Genomic DNA, 22,103 nt, shown 5'->3' on the forward strand with positions numbered 1-22,103 from the left:
GAGAGCAGGAAAATACCTAGAGCCATTGAGCTGGGAGGGCAGATATTAGTGGGGTGAAGTAGTCCTTGCTATCCCCACCAGCCCCCACTTCCCTACCAGCTTTGGGAATAGAACCCAGGAGTCCTGACTCCCAGCACCTCCACTCTGACCCACCTGATACTCTTTTCAGAGTAGCAGCCGTGTTAGTCTGTATCCGCAAAAAGAACAGGAGGACTTGTGGCACCTTAGAGACTAAAAATTTATTTGAGCCCACGAAAGTTTATGCTCAAATAACTTTGTTAGTCTCTAAGGTGCCACAAGTCCTCCTGTTCTTTTTGCTGATACTCTTTGTCTCCTAGACCTCATGGGAGTGGGGTAAGTCCGGCCACAGCTCCTGCAGGGCAGAGTGGAAGGATGGCTAAGAAGGCAGCACTAAAGGGGATAGGGGAGGTTGGGGCAGGTCCCTTAGGGCAGTCTCTCCTGGGGTGGAGTGTGGAAGACCCTGGGAATGAAGGGAGCTGCCCCAGACCTTGCCTGGGAGTGGAGGGCGATGGTGCTAGATGCCTTTGGCGTCAGAGCCCTGTGCAGTGTGGGGTGTGCTGCTGGTTTTGGGCGCCTGGCTAGGGGAGCAGGGCAGCAGGCTGGGGTGACTGAGCCCTTTGTCCCTGTAGGAGCGCCGCCTGTCGGCCCTGGAGCGGGAACACGCTGAGCTGCTCCGTGCCATCAGCCAGCGCCGGGGACTCCAGGACAAGCCACCCAACTCAATGCTGAGGCCAGGGCCACAGGACGGGACCGAGGACTGGCAGGAGGTTTAGCCAGCTTGGTGGGCCCAGACGGCCAGCCCCGGGCCCTGCGTGGGATGCACCCCACCCCAGCAGCTGCCATCTGCTTCAGACACCCTGCCAGCCAGACCTTGTCTCTAGAAATTTGTCACAGACTCGAGCCCAGCAGCCCTTTCCTGGTACGAATCCAGCCCAGGAGGGTCCCGAGTCTGCCAGGGATGTTGTTCCAGATAATGGAGCTCCAGGGAGCTGCCGTCTGCCTCTGTGAATCCCCTGCAGCTCTCCACTCCCCAGGAGTGGTGGAGAGTGATTGGATTTGTGAGAGGCCCATTCAGTCCTTCTCTCAGCCCAGCTGGGCTTCCCCTCCCTATCCCTGCATCCAAAGGTCACTGTCCCCGGGTGCTTCCTTCAGAACCCACCCCCCACACTCCTGATTCCTTGCTGCCCCCTCCATCATACCCATGCTGCCATCCCAGCAGTGGAACATTGCCCCAACATGCCCAGGCTTCCCTGGGGCTCTGGCTGCTGCGTAGCACCAGCTGCCCAGGGCCACTGCCCAGTGACTGCTGGCAAGCCCAGCCCTGGGCCAGGGGGCTGAGTAGAAGGGATGCCCCCGGACCAGTATTCAGGCCTCATTTGGCTTTTGGGGGATTCGGGGCTGGGCTGTCACAGCGAGCTTGTCTCCAGGTCCATGCTTGGCCACGACTCCCTGCAGAGCCAGAAATGCAGCAGCTGTTTTGTCAAAACCTTCCTCATCTCTGAGGGTCCCCTGCAGCCCGGCACTAAACATGATGCCTTTGTGACGAGCATGTGGGTCGGAGCCTGGGGCACTCGTCGCGTGGGACCAGACAGGCCAGAGCCCAAGAGTTCAGAGGGAACCACGGCAGGCACCAAGCGCCGAGAGCCTCTTGCCACAGGGCCATGTTTCAGAAAAGCCCAGCTCCTATTGAGAACAATGGAGAACCTCCGAGCCCCGCTGTCCATGCATACACACATACACATACACATGTGCACAAGCACAGGAGCAACACACATTCATGGGTGCGCACACACATGGCACAACCTGTGCGCACACGTGTGCGGCTCACATTGTTCTCAGCGGGTGCTGCTGGGGGCCAAGCACTTCTGCAAGTCTCTCCCTGCACCCCAGGGTGCTCGCACAGACACCTTCCAAGGCATGCAGGGCTGAGGCCCCGTCACAGCTGGCACCCAGTGTGTGTGTGCAGTGCACACCTGGGAGCGTTCACACTGGTGCTCTTTGTCCGTAAAACTTGTGTTGTTCGGGGTGGGGGAGTGTTTTTTTCACACCCCCTGAAAGACAAAAGTTTTACTGATGAAAGTCCAGCGTAGACAAAAACCTTAGAGTGGAAACCACTCCGTCCCCGAGCTACAGATGGCTTCTGTTCCCATGACAGTGCAGCAATGCACGGAGCCAGCTCGCCCCTCAGCCCCTAGGAGCCAGCCTGTCTGCAGGGGCTGGCCTGTGCATTTGCAGTGGGATGATAGTCAGGGTCTTGGGGTGACTCCTGCTGCAGCCTGTCACCCCACTGTTTCCTAGCACCTGTAGGAGTTGCCTTCCTGAGGACAGGTGCATTCCCATCCTGGAGGGGCCCCTGCCGGGGCTTGTGGCTGCAGGGAGGGGAAGCCGCAGCATGGAGCCAGGTGGGGGAAGGAGGGGTGAGCAGCTGAGAGGGAGGATCTAAGCCGGAGGGAGCCTGTCCCCACTGCTCTGAAGGCAAGTGACGTGGACCCAGCTTAGTAGTGTAGATCAGGGCTCACTACCATTCGCTTCAACAGGAGCTAGGTGCCTGCATCACATTGAGGAGCTGGGCCTAGATGCTTCTGGGCTTTTGGGTTAACAGAGGGGAGCTGGAGCAGCACCACTTAGGGACACCGCCCCCCCCCACAGGATTCAGTTCGGCTGCTGTGACACCAACACAAACTCTTGTGAGATCGCAGCAGCTGTCTCCTTGCAGGGGAAGGGCCGTGACACAACAGATGTGACAATACCCACCCCCCACCCCCCCAGGCTGTGTTGGGTGAGTAACGCCAACCCAGCATAGATCCTGAGGAAAGGGACCCAGGAATCTGAGATTCTGGTCTGGCCCCATCACCCAGGGATCCAGGCCCCTCTGGGGCAGGGCAGGGCTGGCATCCCTGGTGCACAGAGTGGGGCCATCCTTCCTCTCTGTCTCTCCTGCCTGCCAGGTCCTACCCCTAATGCCAGCTGAGTAGAGCAAAGTCCCTGGTGGTTCAGAGTAGGGGAGCCCCTGCAGGGAGCTAAGCAGGGTGGGTGGGGATGATGCAGAGACCTGCAGCCCCAGGATGCCCAGCTGGCTGGACTCCAGGAGAGTCTCTGACAGGCAGAGTTTCACTGAGCCCTGAACATTGTAATGAGAAGCTGGGGCCCGCACTGCTCCCGCAGCCTGGAAGGGCTCAGCCAGAGCATCTCCCAGTAAATGGCAGAACGAGAATGAAGCCTGGCAGTGAGCTTCATTGTCCAGACCAGCAACCAGAGGGGGGCTGCCCGCCTCCACAGGCCAGGCAGGCTGTCTGGGAGCAGCGAGCACTGCAATCTCCAGGCACTGGCTCCCCTGTCCTACTCTCAGAGAGGTCGCTGCTGTGAAGACACAGACAAAGGGCTCCTCCTGTGCTCTTCATACATGGCGCCCAGCAGCCCTGGTGTCCTTGTGCCAGCATGTCCATGCTGGGGCGGGAGGTCTGCAGGCATATTTCCATTCGAATGCCCCTAGCTCTGACCTGCCTGCACTTCCTAGTCTTGGGCCAAGATTTTCCCAAGTGCCTTGTGGGGCTGGCTGGCTCCCCCACTCGGGTCCTGGAAGGGGTTTGGTTTTCAGTGGGCCAGTGCTCACCTCTGGACTCAGGCAGCATCCGCTGGAGCAGCCGGACTGGCCAAGCGTGTTAGCCACTGGGGGTGTGCCCAGAGGGAGGATATTTTGTTTTACAGTGTGAGCCTGGAGGATGAGAAGCGTGGGAGTAGGGGGAACACCTTGCAGGCATCCCTCCCCCTGCAACCTTGGGCCTGATCCACCCCCACATGGGGGCAGGGGTTGATCTGTGGCTGGAAAGAGGCCTTTGCTTCTCGGCGCTAACCTGGGGATTTCCCGGGCTGGGTTCCAGCCGACTAATAAACTTGACTCTGTTTGAAAACGTTGCCTGGTGTTGCTGCACATCCTTGCCAGGGTGGGCAAGTCTCTGGACTGGCGTCTATCTCAGCTGGAAGCACCGGATGGAGCTCCCGGGGTGAAGCAGGAGGACTGGAGCCCAGGGGCTCAGTCTCGGAGGCAGGGAGGCCACGTGGGCTAACGTGAAGGAAGAGTGTTCCTCCAAGGGATTATTTAAAAGCTGGGACGTAGCACAGATCTGAATGTGGAACCCAAGGCAGGCTGGCTGGTTCCTGTGAAAGGCCCTGAGCTAGGGCCTGCAGGAAGCCAAATGTTTCAGGGGAACCAGCATGGGGCCAGAGCAGGGAAAGACTCCAAGGTAGCCCAGGGAACAGGCCCCCTGGGTGAGCTGAAGAGAAGCTCTGAAGGGCAGAAGAATCTTTTTGTTTGTTGAGATTTTTAGTTGGACTTTGGTTCCCCCAGGAGGGGTTAAGTTTGTTGGCAATCTGGCGGAGGGTTGAGCCATGGCTGCTACCACTGATCTGTGTGTGGCGAGCCAAGGAGACCCACCTCGGGGAAGGAAGCTGAGGCAGGAAGGGCCAGCGGCACCATGTTTGCACAGAAGGGGGTGCTATGGGTTGGCTGTGCCCTATGACACACACATGCACATCCATGGAGAGATTCCTCCCTCCGGGGAGAGGCTCCATCTCATCTCTTCCCCACGGATCCCTAGCTGTCTTCTGGGAGAAGGGTGCCCTCAGCCCCTATAGTTTCCCTGTCACCTCACTATAATTATTATCCATGCCCTGCTATGTTCACAGCACACACACGCACAGAGAAGTGAGACAAAAACACAAAGTACTGTCTGCCTGGAAGGCTGTGCTGTGACATAACTTTATTTCATAGACTCCAGCACGATACCACAAAAGAACCCCAAACCAGAGAGAGACAAAGCCTGCTGCTCCCTAAGGCAGGGAGGCACAACTTATCCCCCTTTGCTCCAGCCTGGCTGGGGGCAGACTGACTGCTGTACTGTTAGGAGACCAGATCACAGCCTTCCTTACAGTGCCCCCTGCCTGCAAGTGAATTTTAACTGATAGCTGATCAATTTAACACAGTCATCAATATGCACACCCTAGGATGCAGCAGCCCGTCTGCTCAGCAGAACCAGGTGCTGTTCCCCTCTCCCCTCCCGAAGCGGTCTAAGGCCTAGTTCAAGGCCTCTGTGTCAATATCCAGTGTTCTGCATGGGACGGGCCCTGCTGCCCAAAAGCAGCCTCAGTTCTGTTCCAGTGACAATGGAACTGCTGACCGTGATGCGGGTGGCAGTGCCAGAGCCAGAGGCTGGACTTTCACAGGAGCTGGACTATGGAATCGGGCCCCACAACACCGAGGAGACCCCCAGGGCCCATGGCGCTCAGCGCTCACTGCTACCCCTGCATTGCCAGCCTCCAGCCATCAGAAACCAGACCCCAGAATCACCAGACAGTTTTAAAATGAACTGCTCGCTGGGCGCTCCCAGGCTTCCTCCCCTGGGGGTCTCTGAGCCACTGGGCTGCACTTGGGCACCTTGCCCAGCATTTCTCTGCAACCACCAAGGCTGGAAACTGAAATTTTTTAAGATGCCATTTGAGTTTCTCCCGCATGAGTCCAGCTGGAGGGGAGGTGGCTGTGTGTGTGTGTGTGTGTGTGTTGTGTGTGTGTGGGGGGGTGTTAAGAAACACACACCCCAATATCATAAGATACATGATAAAATTGTGAGAGCTCAGCTGGCAACTCTGAAGTGCAGCTCCCGCCGAGACTCAGCTGCCCCGCAGGAAATGCTACACACAGACTCCACATGCGTGCACACAGTGTACTAATTCACATGGTGCACACACACACACTATATCAAACACAGTGCACACAAGTACCCTCCCTCCCCCCCCCCCCCCCCCCCACAGCGTATACACACACACAAACACTATTATTATTTATTAGGTGTATTATGGTGGCCCCTTGGAGCCTCAGTCTTTGACCAGGACCCCATTGTGATAGGTGCTGTAAAAACACAGAACAAAAAGATGGTTCCCTGCTCCTTACTACGTGTGTGTACACACAGTTTGTTCACAGAGTCCATATGTATTTACCCATTGTGTCCCGAGGTACCTAGAATTGCCCACACTGAAAATGCCAAGGTCAGGGTAGGCTGCAAAGGGGGGAGCAGATTCTCCCCAAACTGGTGGTTAACATGGCAGTTAGATTCTCCAACCAGTCACAAACTGTGCTCCTGATCCCCCACACTGGTTGAAGAAACTGAAGAAAAGAAATCACATAGCCCCCTTTATTGCATTCCAGTTCTCTGGCTCCCAATCAGCAAATAGGTCCAGTAAAGTGAGAAGTTATTTAAAACTCTGCTCACTATACAAAATGTTCTTCTGACCCAAAAGGGCCAGGCACATTACCAGATCAATACTAGTTTGGATCTTACCCAAAATACCACACTGACAGCCAATCCTTTAGTATCTAAAACTAAAGGTTTATTAGAAAAGAAAAAATGAGAAGAGAGTTGTTAAATGTTAAAGCAATCAGATACATCCATATGACTTCAGAGTCCATATATCCGGTTCTTAGCAATGCTGGTGAGTTTGCTGCCTTGAAAGTTCCTCTGGAACACATCCAAAGCTTATATGGGTCTATCAGTCCTGTCTTCAAAGCTTCAGTTTGTAGAGAAGTTACTCCAGAGGTGAGAAGCAGGACTGAAGACAAAATAGAGAAGATGCAGCTGCCTTTTATATCCTTTGCCATGTAGCTGTACATCCTTTGTCCCAAACACAAGCTCACAGCACATGGGCATAGAAAAGCTCTTGCATTCTAGCTCTTGGAGTGTTGTAAGCAAGGCATGAGAAGTCATTCATCCGCTCTAGTCCACGCTGATTAGGTGTCAACTGAAGTATTGTGTCCAGTTCTGGGTGCCACATTTCAGGAAAGATGTGGACAAATTGGAGAAAGTCCAGAGAAGAGCAACAAAAATGATTAAAGGTCTAGAAAATACGACCTATGAGGCCTTCACAACGTCCTCTGGCAAAGAGTTCCACAGATAGACTGTGCATTGTGTGAAGAAATACTTCCTTTTGTTTCTTTTAAACCTGCTGCCTGTTAATTTCATTTGGTGAAATTCTCAGTGGTAGCAGATGGCAGAACGAGGAGTAATGGTCTCAAGTTGCAGTGGGGGAGGTTTAGGTTGGATATTAGGAAAAACTTTTTCACTAGGAGGGTGGTGAAACACTGGAATGTGTTACCTTGGGAGGTGGTGGAATCTCCTTCCTTAGAGGTTTTTAAGGTCAGGCTTGACAAAGCCCTGGCTGGGATGATTTAGTTGGGGATTGGTCCTGCTTTGAGCAGGGGGTTGGACTAGACACCTCCTGAGGTCCCTTCCAACTCTGATATTCTATGATTCTAAGAAGAAAAGGAGGACTTGTGGCACCTTAGAGACTAACAAATTTATTTGAGCATAAGCTTTCGTGAGCTACAGCCACAGGTACTCCTTTTCTTTTTGTGAATACAGACTAACATGGCTGCTACTCTGAAACCTATGATTCTAAGGAGATTCCACCACCTCCCTAGGTAACGCATTCCAGTGCTTCACCACCCTCCTAGTGAAATAGTGGTTCCTAATATCCAACCTAGACCTCCCCCACTGCAACTTGAGACCATTACTCCTCGTTCTGTCATCTGCTACCACTGAGAACAGGTTTCAGAGTAGCAGCCGTGTTAGTCTGTATTCGCAAAAAGAAAAGGAGGACTTGTGGCACCTTAGAGACTAACCAATTTATTTGAGCATAAGCTTTCGTGAGCTACAGCTCACTTCATCAGATGCATTCAGTGGAAAATACAGTGAGGAGATTTATATACACACAGAATATGAAAAAATGGATGTTAACATACACACCATAAGGAGAGTGATCACTTAAGATGAGCTATTATCAGCAGGAAAGCGGGGGCGGGGGGGTGTGCGAAGAAAACCTTTTGTAGTGATAATCAAGGTAGGCCATTTCCAGCAGTTAAAAAGAACGTCTGAGGAACAGTGGGGGAGGGGGGGGGAGAATAGTTTTACTTTGTGTAATGACCCATCCACTCCCAGTCTCTATTCAAGCCATATTGGAATCCAGGAAGTGGGCGGGCTTTGCCCACCCACTGCTAAAGGATCCCCCCCCAGCCTAAGGGGGGGTCCACAGGACCTGGAAAACCAAATAATTATGGGGGACAACTAATGAACAACAGGGACAGGAGTGCGGTCAAAGGGTCAAACGAAGGGAACCGGATAGGGACACCGAGCAGAGAACCCCGGACAGCGCCTAAGATAGATACAATAGCCCGACAGCATGACATAGCAGTTGTAACCAAAGGTCAGAAAAGGAATGTCTGTGCTGACACATCTGAGTCAACAGATGGCACTACAGACCATCCTAACCGAGTTCCAAAAAAACACAGGTTTCAGAGTATCAGCCGTGTTAGTCTGTATTCGCAAAAAGAAGAGGACTTGTGGCACCTTAGAGACTAACATGCATCTGATGAAGTGAGCTGTAGCTCACGAAAGCATTATGCTAAAATAAATTTGTTAGTCTCTAAGGTGCCACAAGTCCTCCTTTTCTTTTTTCCAAAAAAATTAGAAAGACAGGAGTTACTTAATGTAGCCCATCAGTTTATGCATGAAGGAGTAGAAGGAACTTTAAGAAGGCTAAAGCAAGTAGCAGAATGGGAGTGTATGGAGGATGATGTTAAAACATGGGTGTAGAATTGTGTGCGGTGCGCTCAGGACAAAGTTCATCCTCTGCACTGGCAACCCATGATGCACCATTGAAGGCTTGGGCCATGGCACAGGGTTCAAATTAATTTTATTAATAAACTGCCAAGGAGTAAGGAAGGATTCCAGTACTTATGGTGATAAATTGATTCCTTTTCAGGATGGGTGGAGGCATTTCCCACTAAAAAATAACAGCACCAGGGTGGTGGCCAAAAAGTTCTTTAATAAGGTAGTATGTAAATATGGCACCCCCAAAATAATAAATTCTGACAATGGGGGAGTGTGATGGGTCCAGCACTGCTGGGCCTCTTTGTGGGAGGGGTGGATGGGGTGTCGGGGCCTCATCACTCTTAAGTTCCCAAGCCCATCCCTTTAAGGGCGTCCTGATGTGACCCAATGGCCAGTTTCCCTGTGCTCGCCCCTTGGTCGGGGTAGTGGGCCCTAACGGTCAGAATCCATACAACTCGCCCCAAGTATTAGGGCAGCATAGCCCAACAGCCAAAGTCCATATAACTCTCCCCATAAATCAGGGCAGTGTGGCCCAACGGCCAGAGTCCATAGCCTTCCCCCTCTCAGGCGGGGAAGTATCCTAATGGCCGGAGTGGTAGAGGGACCTGGGCCCACCCTCTCCACCAGCTCCCGACCCAGGGCTTGCCTATTGGCGGGGTTCCCCCTTGCGCTTAGCTTGGCGGGGATCCGCCCGCAACACGTCGAGTGTCCGTGCGGCTTTAACGCTGCTTGTCTCTAAAGTTCCCCTGGGTCACTTCCTACCCTCAACGTCGTGTTCTCCAAATGGGCGGGGGGGAGGTCCTCCGGTCCATCCCCTCCTGTCGAGACCTCGGTCAGGGATGCAGGGTGCTTCCCGGCTTGGCTGGCCCCTGGATCCTGGAGCGTTGGCTGTCCCTCCTTGGGAGCTGGCGGTGTGCCTCCTTCTCCTCCAGTGTAAGGTCTGGCTTTACCTGCTTCTGGGAACTTCTAGTGCCCCGATAATTAGAACCAATATTTAAGGAATAATTCACTCCCCGCCAACCAATCATGGATTCCTACCTGTGATCCGGTGATCCTCATGAAATAGTATAATAAAAACACTAGCCAACCCTTAAGACCCTTAGGAAATACCAATGTGTATGCCTGGGAAGGGGAAGTGGGACTTAAAGTGTACCTTATAAACACAACAAAAATACCAAACCACTGGGAAATAGGGGTTAAAATAGAGGGTCCCTATGGGGATACCACCTGGAGTTCCAACTACCCACAACTACCACATCAGTGGGACGAGCCTGTTAAGACAGGAACAATACTAACAGCTATTTTGGGGTACTGTCCAATACCCCGTGGTGAATTGAACCTATGGTTCCCAGACACGCGCACCAGAACCTGGACCAGAGACTATGCATTCAAGAAAGGTACCCCAATTAAAATAAAGAAACCAAAATTGTTTGTGACTCAAAGTGATCCAGTAAAAGTCTTGTTAAATCCACTATTGGTAAAAAATAAAAATTGGTATGAATTGGACTTAGCTAAACATGTCTATATTGGAACTCAAATGTTTACACTACTCCCTTCCTATTATAACATCCTGGATAAAAGCACATCAACACTCCAATGGCCGAGCAAAACGAAATGTAGTAGACACCATATTAGGAGGAGTTGGTTTTGGAGCAAAAATTATAAATACTATAAACCTAAAAGTAATTAAGAATAAGTTAAGTTCCTTGTCACAACTGCAAGATACAGTAGTCTCATTCACAAGCATGCAAATACTACTATGGACTTCATTGAATATCAGGGTTGGAAGGGACCTTGGGAGGTCATCTAGTCCAACCCTCTGCTCAAAGCAGGATCAATCCCCAACTAAATCTTCCCAGCCAGGGCTTTGTCAAGCCTGACCTTAAAAACTTCAAAGGAAGGAGATTCCACCACCTCCCTAAGTAACGCATTCCAGTGTTTCATCACCCTCCTAGTGAAAAAGTTTCTCCTAATACCCAGCCGTTTTCCTGTTCCACCCCCACATGTACATGACCACATCTGATAACGTTTCAGCCCCTGCCCATGCATGGTATTCCGGCTAACCACAGTTAAACTTCCAAGAGTTAATACCTAACTGGCAAGTAGTTTTGACACATCAGTGTGGTTTCTCCGTGGTTACATATATCCCCAAATCCCCTAGAAATCCACTACTTAAAGTTTATGTGGTGGGTGTACATGCGTGTTACAAGCTATATGTTACCAAATCTTATGACCTCATATCAAGCACTTGGACTCAGTGCCTTACTAGGCCTTGCTTAGGGTTTGGCCTGTTGCCAAGCCTAAACGCTGCGATTCTATGTCCTCCTGCTTGCATTTCAGCCAGCTTATATTGCTAAACACAATCGTGCACATACAATATAAACTGAGCTTGCTCCTATGAGATCAGGTCATGGTCACAGGGAAACAGCTCGCAGTTCAGGAGCCATTCCTGCAGACCGAAGAGGCAGAGTGCGCAGTACACAAACGGTTGACAGATGGCGCCAAATGCGGACGGAAGCACAGGGATTGCTGGAATTCAAAGCAATGCATCACGGGGCATTGGGACAGGACCCAGGATGCCCAGCAATCCCCTCTGCCTTCCCACAACTCTTAGCAGCAGGGGAGGAAGAGATGCTCTGTGGGATAGCTGCCCAGAGTGCCCCACTCCGAATACTGCTGCAACATGCTATCATGCAGGCAGCTAACAATGTGAACACACAACAGCGGTTTCCCTTCAGCGCTCTCTGAGCAGCGCTTTGTAACGGCCGGCGCTGTAACTCTGGCAGTGTAGGCAGACCCTTAGTCCCCAAACACAGGGAGCTGAGAGCTCTGCACCATTAGCAGCAGGCAGGAGCAGCTCGTCTGCAGAGCAGGAAGTTGAGAAATCAGCTTCTTTGGCTGAGCCTGCTTTGGGTGTGAACACAAATATAGTAGAACCGGAGAGTTACAAACACCAGAGTTACGAACTGACCAGTAAACCACACACCTCATTTGGAACTGGAAGTACGCAATCAGGCAGCAGCAGAGACCAAAAAAAGCCAACACAGTACAGTATTGTGTTCAACGTATACTACAAAAAATAAAGGAAAACTGATTCTGTGCTTGTTTCGTTTAAATTAAGATGGTCAAAAGCAGCATTTTTTCTGAATAGTAAAATTTCAAAGCTTTATTAAGTCAATGTTCATAAATGGGAGGTTCTACTGTACAGCAGTGAAGCTGAGACACCCTGAGCACCTTTCCCAGCCCTGCAGAAGAGCTCTGTACAGCTCGAAAGTTTGTCTCTTTCATCTACAGACATTGGTCCATTAAAAGACATTACCTCATCCACCTTGTCTATCCAGTATAGCAGCTGTTAAAGTACCTTTTAAACCTTCCCACTCCAACGAACTAAGGGTACAGTGATTTCAGAGTTTCCCAATGGAAGGAGTTTTACATTTTCCTCGGGGAGTAGCTCAGATTCCACAACCAGGTCTTTTCTGACCAGAGAAATTTGGGTGTAAGTAACCCTCCGACCTTGGCAAACCTTAGCATTCACCTTGGAATCTTTAATAAACTCTTTATCAACCACCAATAGGTCAGACCTTACAGCATTCACTAGGGTCCCCTCAGTCCAAAGTAGCAACATTAACCTGGGCTGAACAGGGTTTATATTCGGATACCCCTTGCTTAGGATAATTTCTTTTCATGTGCCCAGTGGAGTCAGATGAGTAGTACTTTTTGGGCCGTCCTGCTGTGCTAGAGGCCTGTAATTTTGACTACTGGGAGGTGATCAGTTCTGTGATGGTGGGTGCTTGGACCCACCACCACACCCTCCCTTTTCCCAGACATAAAACAGGGTCCCCCTTTTATACTGGGCTTCTGCCCCTCCTTCTGGAGTCTGTGCTCACTGAACAGTCTGGCCTGTATGTAGGAGTCTTGATATCAGCTATACTCCATACAGTGGCAGGAGGGTTATCAAAGATCGGCACTCTGACTCCTTCAGTACATCTACTCAGGAAACGTTCCTGTGGAAAGAGGTCAAATAACTGGTCAGAATCTTCTACCCCTCTTCCCTTTGCCCATTTTTCATTAATCACACGTTGTGCACACATGTTCTCTCGGACTCACCTTGTCATGCTTTTGAGAGTTCTGAACCTTAAACGATACAGCTCTGGGGTGATCTGAAACCTTTGAAACACAGCTTGTTTCAACTCGTCCTTTCAGTGCCTGCCCCTTGTCCATCTCATTAACCACTCCCAATGCTCTACCAGTCAGCTTGGAGATCAGCGTGGGTACACTCTTTTCCTCTGGAATCTTGTACAGTTCATATATTCTTTCAAGAGTGGAGAGAGAGAGACGGATTGTATCAGAGAGTAAGGCACAGTCTGTCCCAGCTGGTGCCCCTTTTGGAGGATTGCCTGCTGTCTGGGGGTTCGGTATATACCTCTCCAGCATCTTGCTCATGATCTTTTGGTTCACGCTTTTGCTCCTCCAGCTCCATGGATTGCTGGCATACAGCTTCTTCCAGCTCCAGCTGTCTCTGATGTGCTGCTTCATTCTCTTTGGCTGCAATTTCTACCATTCTCTGCTGATGCTCACCCTCCTTCTCTTTTTCTGCTAGGTCCATTTTACAGAGCTCTGCCCTGGCCTTGTCCAGGTCCAGAGCTGTCACGCTGGCGGTGGCGGCACCACGTGGGTTCCCTGAGTCTTCACGCTCACTTGGAGCTCGGCTGCCCTTCATGCGGCTTGGCATATTCCATGAGGAGGGTCTTAACTCAGCCATATCTTTTCCTGCAGCAAATAGCCAGCACTCAGCACACAGCTCCTCCTACTGCTTCTTGGTGTGATTAGCATGTATTTCTCTGCTCATCCGGCCTCTTCTGCCACTCTAGTCCCTTACCTGAAACAAACACACAGACAACAAAGAGTAACCCTTTCTTCCCTTCTTTCCAACCTTCACACTCTCTAGGCTCTTGGTCACTGGTTTATAAGCACCATGAGCATGGGCTGTGATTAGCTAGCAAGCAGGGTAAAGATCCTACTGACTACACCACTGGGCTGGTTCCTGGGGTATCCCGGACTGAGTCAACTCGTTAGCCCTGCTTCTAGGGTGAGGGAGTCTTGGTAACTGGGGGTCAGCTCCCTAACATGACCAGCCTGTCAGCCACCCACTTGGGTGTGCCAGTCCTGACTTCACCTGGCAGATTAACAAGAGGTGCACCCCAGCCCGAGTCCCTTTGAAACATTACCTTGTGATATCCAGCCCCTGACACTAGTTACTCACAGAAATCCCAGATCCTCTGCCCCCATAGAAGCAGTGCTCCCCAGTTTACTAGTTTTACCTTAACCTCCCCCCATTCCTGTACAACACTTGTAATAAAAACAAACAGTTTAGTTATGTATTCAACTAGAAACAACAGAGAGAGTGATGGAAACAAAAGGTTACAATACAAAACAAAATGATAAAACACAAACCTGAATCTACACTTACTAAAAGCTACCTTTTCTAGCTAACAGAGTAGGTTTCTCCCACCCCCAAACTTCAATCTCTTGCAGAGCTAGCTGACTTCACAGGAACCAGGAACCAACTTTTCATGAGATCACCCCCGCTGCTCAGGATGTCTCTTCAGTTCAAGGATACAGAGTGCCTCTCTCCTCTGTTACACTGCAAACAGTCTTTTGTCTCTGCAGTGGCTCGAGAGCCTGAGTACCACCCCTAGGGTACAAACCCCAACTGGGCAGGGACTTCTGTATTTAGATTTCACCGACCAATCATCAAGTGTGAACTCCACAAGCACTATAATGGCCTTAACATGGAATCACAGACAGTCCCCTTGGATACGAGCCACGTAGGTAAGCTTACCTTCGTGATAGATAGTCCTTTACACCAATGATTCACAGCAATATTCAGGTTACTTCCAGTCCCAAAAGACCAGTCACTTACCCCATGTCCATTGCACCTTAGATCTCACACCACAGACAACACCTGTAGTCAATCTTATAATAAACTCTAAAGATTTATTAACTAGGAAAAGGAAATAAGCTTAATGCAAGTAAACATATATACACAAATGCTTCCACTCTTAAGTCTCAAGTAGTAATACAAGCATCTATAATAAGCAAGCGCTATATGTCCTTTAGGGCTACCCCAGGCCAAGCACTGGGGATTTTTTACTTTTTCTTAATCCGTGCCCCTCAGAGTGCAAATAGCATTAAAGATCCAGTTTCTCCTTGTTAAGGCCTTTTATACCTTCTCCCCTTCTGCTGCAAGATGCAAGTTCAGCTGTTGCAAGGAATTCAGTCTCCTCTTCATGGAAGACAGGGGAGCAATCAACAAAGCCTTTTGTCCTCTGATGTTCCACAATGGTTTGTCTGGTGTCGATGGGCCTTCTTGTGTTGGGTAGGACATAACACCTCCTGAGGCAAACGAGTATTTCATACTCAATAATGCTTCTCTCCTGACTGGAGATTTACAGTTACAGAGCAAACACTTAAATATTACCTTACAACATGGGCTACAGCTATAAGCGAGGTTAACACATACAGCAACTTACAAGCATTCCATAAAGTCTAAATACGAAGCACATTTTTATAACCATATGACTGAGGTCCTAGGGGGGCCATGCTGCAGCTGCTCAATTAGGGCAAACTGCAAAGAATGGGGCAGACAATCCCCAAAACTGGCAGTTATTCTAATTCTTAGATTCACCAAGCCAGCAACAAAATAGCTTCCCCAATACCTTACTGGTTACCCAGAAGCCAGAAATACAGTTCCCTTAGAGCAACCCAGCCTTGAGCTGCCACCCAGACAGCCAAGTCAAATATGATGAGGACTACTGAAAATCTTATTCATCATATAAAAAGTTCTAACAATCCCAAAGGATTGGACACATTACCCACCAAGTTAATGAATATTTCAGATCTTACCCAAATCCACGCTTACAGCCAATTCTTATCAACTAAACTAAAATTTATTAAAAAAGAAAAGAGAGAGTATTGGGTAGAGATCATTATACATACAGATATGAATAGAGTTCTTAGATCAGTTTCATAGTAGAGATGGTGAGCTTTAGAGTTGAAAAAAGTACTTTCAGAATTAGTCCATGTGTAGCAGTCCAATGTCCTATATCACGGTGACCCAGATGGGACTGGAGACCTCATTCTTGTGACTCAAACTTCCCCTGATGAAGCTTAAGCAGATCTGAGATGATAGGATCAGGGCCCTAGAGTTCTTTTTATAGTTTTCTAGCAGCCTCTTGACAGCGTGCAGTCCTTGGGTGAACAATAGGCAATTATCCTAGCTTTGAAGTAGACCTCCTATTTCCTAAGCATCACCGATAATTAGCTACATGGATTAACATAAGGCAACTGCCCATCTTCAGCCATTTACAGGTAGTTTACTACAAACTTCAAAGAGAAATAAGGACGATGATATTACTACATTCACAATTCATCTAAACGTTAACATTTCCTTTTGATCTCTGAATTAACAGAATACAGCGATACACAGGAACCATTTGGTTACATTGTCAAACTCTAACAATATATATGTAAACACACAAAAACCACAGTCATAATCCACTATGTCTTTAAAGGTTGAATCTGGGTCAACCAGCCTGCTAGTTGTATAAGCATTTCTGGCCCTGTATCACAAACCTAATACCTAGTTTAACAACACTAACACCCAGGAGAGCCAGACTGGTATTATGGTAAGGTATTATGTCTTTGTCAAGATTCAGTTGAGGCCTAGGGGCTTTGACATGAGCTGCCACCTGGTCTGCCAGCATCATAGTCTCTATTCCTAGACTGGGTGATCCCCTGTCTGTTGTAATGTTCCTTTCTTTACCTCCAGGAGGTTTTGATTACTTGTAGTTCTCTCTGATGGTTTTCCATGGATAGTCTTCGGATGGAGCAAGGCTGGACAATTCAGCTTTGCATTACATCACCGGCCAACCAGGGCAGGTACAACTCTCTCCTGCTTAAACAGGCCATCACTGAGACATATTATCCCCTGGTGACTGACTTTTACTCCAAGTTTATAAAGCATGCTGTCAATATTAATACATTATTCCTTAACTATTACCTGTACATACGCATGTCTTGTAATGAGTACGGATCTTGACAAGTTCTGAGCTTTCTGTAGATACCTTATATGTTACTGTTTATGGAGCAATATCCTGCATACTGTAGGTTGGTGTAGAGAGTTTGTCAGGTCAGAGGTGAGAGACGCGTGCAAACAACAGGGGACCCTTTGCCAAGGAGTCTCTATGTCACACCTCCCCTTTCGTTATTACCACCCCTTGGTGCTGCTCATGTAATTCCACTAGCAGCCTTTTCTGTAAGCTTTCTGGTATTATTACTAATAGGCACTACAGTGGGGTGGTCACCCGCTCCGGCCCTGAAGGGGTAAAACAGCCCTGGGAAAGGGCTGCCCCAGGGAGCCAATAGGCTAGCCGCAGTTGGCCCTATAAAAGGGCTGCTAGCCAGGCGCTCAGGCAGTCTCTCTCTAACTGTGGAGAGAGATGGACCTGGCTGTTTGGGAGCTGAGCAGGGTACTTGAGATAGAGCCATTCTGGGGAAAGGCAAGAGGCGCTGGGGAGCTCCAGCCTGGCAACTCCCCAGGCTCAGGCCTAGGATAAGGCCCAAAGCAGGTACTGAGGCTACAGAGGTGTAGCATGGGGTTAGGCAGAGGCAGCTGGTCCAAACCCTCCTTGCCAATGATGAGTGGTTTACAGACTGCAGTCTGCCCCAGTGAGTGGAGTGGGGCGGCGGGTGCTAGCTGATGACTGGCAGTAGCCACTGATGCAAGGTGGGTTTAGAGGGTTGGGGGTTCCCCTGGGAGGGGAGACCCAGAGTGAGGGAGTATTGCTGGGGCAGAGCCCTGAGGTAAAGGGCACCGGGGTCCAGGAGGGACACAGGGCCAGTGGCAGGCAAGACACCAGCCTGTAGAAGGAGCTGCATATGCTGGAGAGCTAATTCCCTGGATGACCAGCAGGAGGCACTGCACTGGTGAGTTGTCACTTTGCTACAGGTGCCATGGCCAATGACCATTGTCCATGGATAACTCCACTTTCCTGAAATAGCAAGGGCCAAGTTGCTCTTTGATTGTGTGATTTGGCCACCCTGAAAGTGCTTAGTGCATCACCTTAACTAAAGAGGGGTCTTTGCTTGTTTCCAGAGCAATTTCCTTAGCTGTAATAGGGAGGTGATCTTGGAAAGAGACTGTACACACAGGGTTTTCCTCTCTGCTTCCCTGTGTAAAGACACAAATGGGACAGCGCCTCTGATGGGGTATGATGCACACCCTACGATAGGCAGCCGAGATCACAGCCCATCTCTGAAGCTCAGCTGCCTCCAGCAGTGGAACCCCTGCCTCTGGGCCTAGGGTTTACGATCAGTGATGAGGGCAAACATTTGTCTAAACAGGTCCTCATGGAGTTTAATTACCCCCAAAATGGTGCCGAAAGCCTCTTTTTCTATCTGTGAATAGTTTTTCTTGGCCTTTGAGAACATTCTGGAGTGAATTCTCTGGGGTTTTCACTCCCATCTTTACCAGTGTGTAGTGACAGCCCCAGCGCCTACAGAAGAGGCCTCACTCACAGACCAGTGCCAGGGGATCCCGGACTGAAATATTCCAGGAGCCTGGAATGACACCGATTCCTTTTTGCAGCCTCAAAACCCTTGTTTTCCTTTTCTGTCCAAACTGGCTTCATATTTGTCCATAACAGCGCGGACATCGGACTGCTTAATGTGGCTCCATTTGGAAGTAGCCTTCCATAGCAGTTTAACGGGGCCAGAAACCATCTAAGCTCCAAGACATTCTGTGCTACTGGTGCATTCTCAGTGGCTTCTCGTAACAGGTTCACCCTTCTCCACCGCCACAATGCTCCAAGTGAGTAACCTGATTTTGAAACACGTACACTTATCTTTGCAAAAATATAGAGTTAACAATCTCTTAGAACCTCCTCTAGCCTTTCTAAAAGTTCTTCTGAATTCCTCTGTTATCAATAGGTCATCAAAATAATCGTCCTCACCATTCACCCCCTGCCGTGCCAGACCGTTACTCTTCGATACACAGCAGGTGCACTAGCTCCCCGCAAGGGGGTTATAAGGTCAGCTTTCACACCAAATGGCCCCTTATGTGGCTTCACTGTCAGATATTTTTAATCTGGTTCCAGCACCCCCTGCTGGTAGGCTTGAGACAAGTCTAGTTTGGGACACATCACTCCTGCTGCCAGTTCTGCAAATAAAGCTTGTAGTTTAGCAATTGGATATTGGTCCACTTTCAGCCCGGGGTTTATGGTGATGTTAGTCCCCACAAATTCTTCTGCTGCCATCACTCTTTGGGGTACACACAACTGGGGCAGCCCATTCAACGAACTTGAACTTACACCATTTTGCAATTCCTCCATTTGGTTTTCTGCTGTCTATCGCAGAGCATATGGCACAGGTCTCTGCCACCAATCCAGTGCTCTGTCACAGGACTGGTGCTATGAGCCTGGCTTTGCAACGTTCTCTGGGAGAACTCCTTCAGTGAGCCAGACCCCCCTAGTGGCCTCACTCTTCTTCCAGGGAAAGCACATGGCTTCATCTCCTCCTTAGGCTGGGCCTTCAGCACCCCTGCTTCGCACCATGTGCACCACTCAGCAAGTCCAGCTGAGGCAGATCTCTGAGGGGGACTTGTACGATCTCAGGGAGCAATGCTCCTCCTCCACCAGCATCCGCAGGGACACCCAGCCAGCGCTGTCACACAGAAAAGTTTATTAGTTGGCTGGAACACAGCAAAGGAAGTCCTTGGCAAGCACAGAGAAAAGGAAATTACAACAGAGTCCATCCTGGTCAGTACAGAGCCCAGAGCTCGGTCCTTCTGATCACTCTGTCCCAGTTCAGGTGTGTGCCCAGAAGCCCTCAGCGGCCAACACTTAATCACACCCTGGCACCTCCCCAGTCCTTTGTTCTCCAGCTGGGCAAACACTGTGTGCTTCCGACCGAGAGGTGGGCCATCCATGGTCATTGGTATCAAAGTTTCGGTGATTGGGTTTGCCATGGTCTTCTTGAGAACCCCATTGATATGGGGTCCAAGCCCCAGGCAGCTAGGAGCCATTCACACCAGAGTCTCTGAGCCTCTGAAGAGAGCAAACAAGCCTTTTTACCCCCTAGGGTAACCCTGAAGCTCATAGGCTTCATTAAAAATATTACAGAAAATTCCCATTTTGTCACAGTCTAGCCTTCAGGTGTTTTGAAATGGCCTTGTCAGACACAACCAGCCTTGCTGCTGTGCCTTTTACCAATCCCATGTCTGTATTACATACAGCTTTGTAGTTTTCTTTCAGTTCCCCCTCCCTGTCTGGCATGTGGTGCACCACACTCCAATCCAGTCAAACATTGGATACCCACTTTCTGCCCATCAGTGGGGGACCATTTCCTTCCATTACAATTAACTCTAATGGGGAACAGCTACCTTTATATATTGCAGAGACTGGGAGACTGCCTAATACTCCTTCTGCCCATCATTGTAATTCTGTAAAGCACCTGAGTGTCTCACTCGTCCCCCGGGTGATTTGTAACCCCCTGAGTGACCTCGGGCATTGCCTCTCCTGTATCTAGTTCCAGGGTCACATCATTTCCCTTTGCATTAAGATAACAAGGGGGATGATATGTCCAAGCCTGTGTCATTATCATCCTCACCCCCTGCGGAGGCCCTTCTTCCTAGCTCCATGGGTCCAGGCTATTTTCAAATGTTTGTGCATTTTTCCTTTGGCTTCAAAGAGCGCAATCTTCATGGCTCCCTCTAGTGGCAGTTTCTTGTTATACACAATATACAACAGCCTCTTAATTCAGGAGGTTTTATACCAAAACCAAATTGATCTCTGAGAGCCTCTGTCAGAAAATTACCAAACCGACATGGAGCAGACAGTTTTTTCCGGCTTGCCAAAAATTCAAAGATACTTTCCCCTTCTCTTTGGTTTCTTCAATAAAACTTATCTCGCTCTTTTAAAAAATTGCGGGGAGGAACACTTAATACGTCTCTAGAGGCTCACGTCCAGCTCACCAGGCTCTCATGGAAAACAGAAGCCTTTCAGCACTGTAAATGTGGTTTTCCTGCCAATGTTGGGACCAGAGCCTTTGGTGTCTCAGTAGCTGCTATAGCACTGGCATAAAAATGCTGCTCAAGTTTGAGTGCAGATTTGCCAAATCTTCCTCTTTTTCATTATCTTCGCTCTCTCCATGCAGGTGGGTCTGCTCCCCACAGGCACCACCTAGTGGTCAGGCAAGGGCATGACAGGCACTCTTTTGTCTTGGCACCCTCTGTTGATAGACACACCAGCCCTGCAGTGCTCTGTCCCTTTCTGTGATTCAGCCAGCTGGGTCACAAACTGTGTGAGGGTGAATAAAGACTCCAACAGACTAAATCCACTGGCCAGCAAGGTGCTTCAGGTTTCACCTGGCCGAAGTCCCAGAGCCAAGACTCTCTGGGATATGGGGTCTTCCTAGTCCTGAGTCTCAGTATCCGGGATAGGCTTTGTGCCTCCAGCTCCTTCAGGGCAGGTAGGAAAACCCAGGCCCATCCTCTCCACCAGGTTCCAATCCAGCACCCAAAGGATTCCCGCACCCTGCACTGTTGTGCAGCTGCCTCCCAGGTCACTTCCTACCAGCCTCCCCAAGCAAGAGGGCACAGCAAAGACATGCAAACAAAACAAAGAATATTTCTCCAACCTCACAAAATTCCAGAAGCCTTTTCCCCCAGCAGGCCAGGTAGACCGTCCACAGTCAGGGCCCCCCACTGCTGGGCCTCCCTCAGGGCTCCTTCTGCAGAGCCTCAGAGTGCAGGTCCGCTCACCTCCACTGGCCACCTTCGTGCTGCCAACCCTCGTCATTTGGAAAATCATGAGTCAGACCCCACAAAATCAGGAGATTTGTCTTAAAAATTGAGGGCTTTTTTAAAAAAAATGTGGGTTCTCTTTATTTCCCTTCTGGCCCTTTAAAAGGTGCTCTCAGGTCCCATTTTCCTCTGCCACCACGCAGGCTAGAAACTTACCTTTCTAGTACAAAAAGGTACTAGAGGCCAGAGCCCCACTGCTGGGGCTGAAAAAATCCTGAGATTTGATAGTTTGCTCACGAGTGAGGTTTAATTTTACTTAGGAATTGCATCACTCGTGATAAATTCACAAGAGTTGGCAGGTCTGCTACCTACAAGTGAGCTACTCTGATCCCATTTTCAGCTCCTCCAGCCTGTGCATGCATTGCAGAGCATCCTGGGTCCAGAGCAGCTCCTTAACCCCTTCCAATCCAATGTGGTTTACTTTTTAGAGTTCAGAATGATAACATACAAGAATATGAAATAGAGACCAAGCAGGCTCCTCCCTCTGGCAGAGAAGCACAACACACCCCTTCTTGCTGCAGGCTGGCTGTTTCCAGACGGATTCAGATCATACACTTCCC

The 22,103-nt window shown here is 49.8% G+C and overlaps 1 protein-coding gene and 1 long non-coding RNA gene across 4 annotated transcripts in view; one reads left to right on the forward strand and one right to left on the reverse strand.

The window, feature by feature from the left end:
- Positions 1-3,936, forward strand: part of RASAL3 (RAS protein activator like 3) — a 55,408-nt gene extending 51,472 nt beyond the window's left edge. For both annotated transcript variants that reach the window (XM_027831954.3, XM_037883952.2), the window contains one exon: positions 651-3,936. In XM_027831954.3, the coding sequence (XP_027687755.2) occupies positions 651-794 (144 nt within the window). In that variant the 3' untranslated portion in view covers positions 795-3,936. The remainder of the gene's footprint in view (positions 1-650) is intronic.
- A 7,838-nt stretch (positions 3,937-11,774) lies between these two features.
- On the reverse strand, positions 11,775-17,153 carry LOC114021834. 2 transcript variants are annotated; one of them, XR_005223099.2, is made up of 3 exons: positions 15,681-17,153; positions 12,789-15,077; positions 11,775-12,685 (listed from the first exon to the last, which is right to left on the reverse strand). It is a non-coding gene; the product is annotated as an uncharacterized LOC114021834 (long non-coding RNA). The 2 variants fall into 2 exon arrangements; XR_006286743.1 differs by lacking the exon at positions 15,681-17,153 and having other exon boundaries at positions 11,779-12,685; positions 12,789-13,560; positions 14,911-15,420.
- Between the last annotated feature and the right edge of the window lie 4,950 nt (positions 17,154-22,103).

This window comes from Chelonia mydas, chromosome 20 (assembly GCF_015237465.2).
Source record: "Chelonia mydas isolate rCheMyd1 chromosome 20, rCheMyd1.pri.v2, whole genome shotgun sequence".
Lineage (NCBI taxonomy): Eukaryota > Metazoa > Chordata > Testudines > Cheloniidae > Chelonia > Chelonia mydas.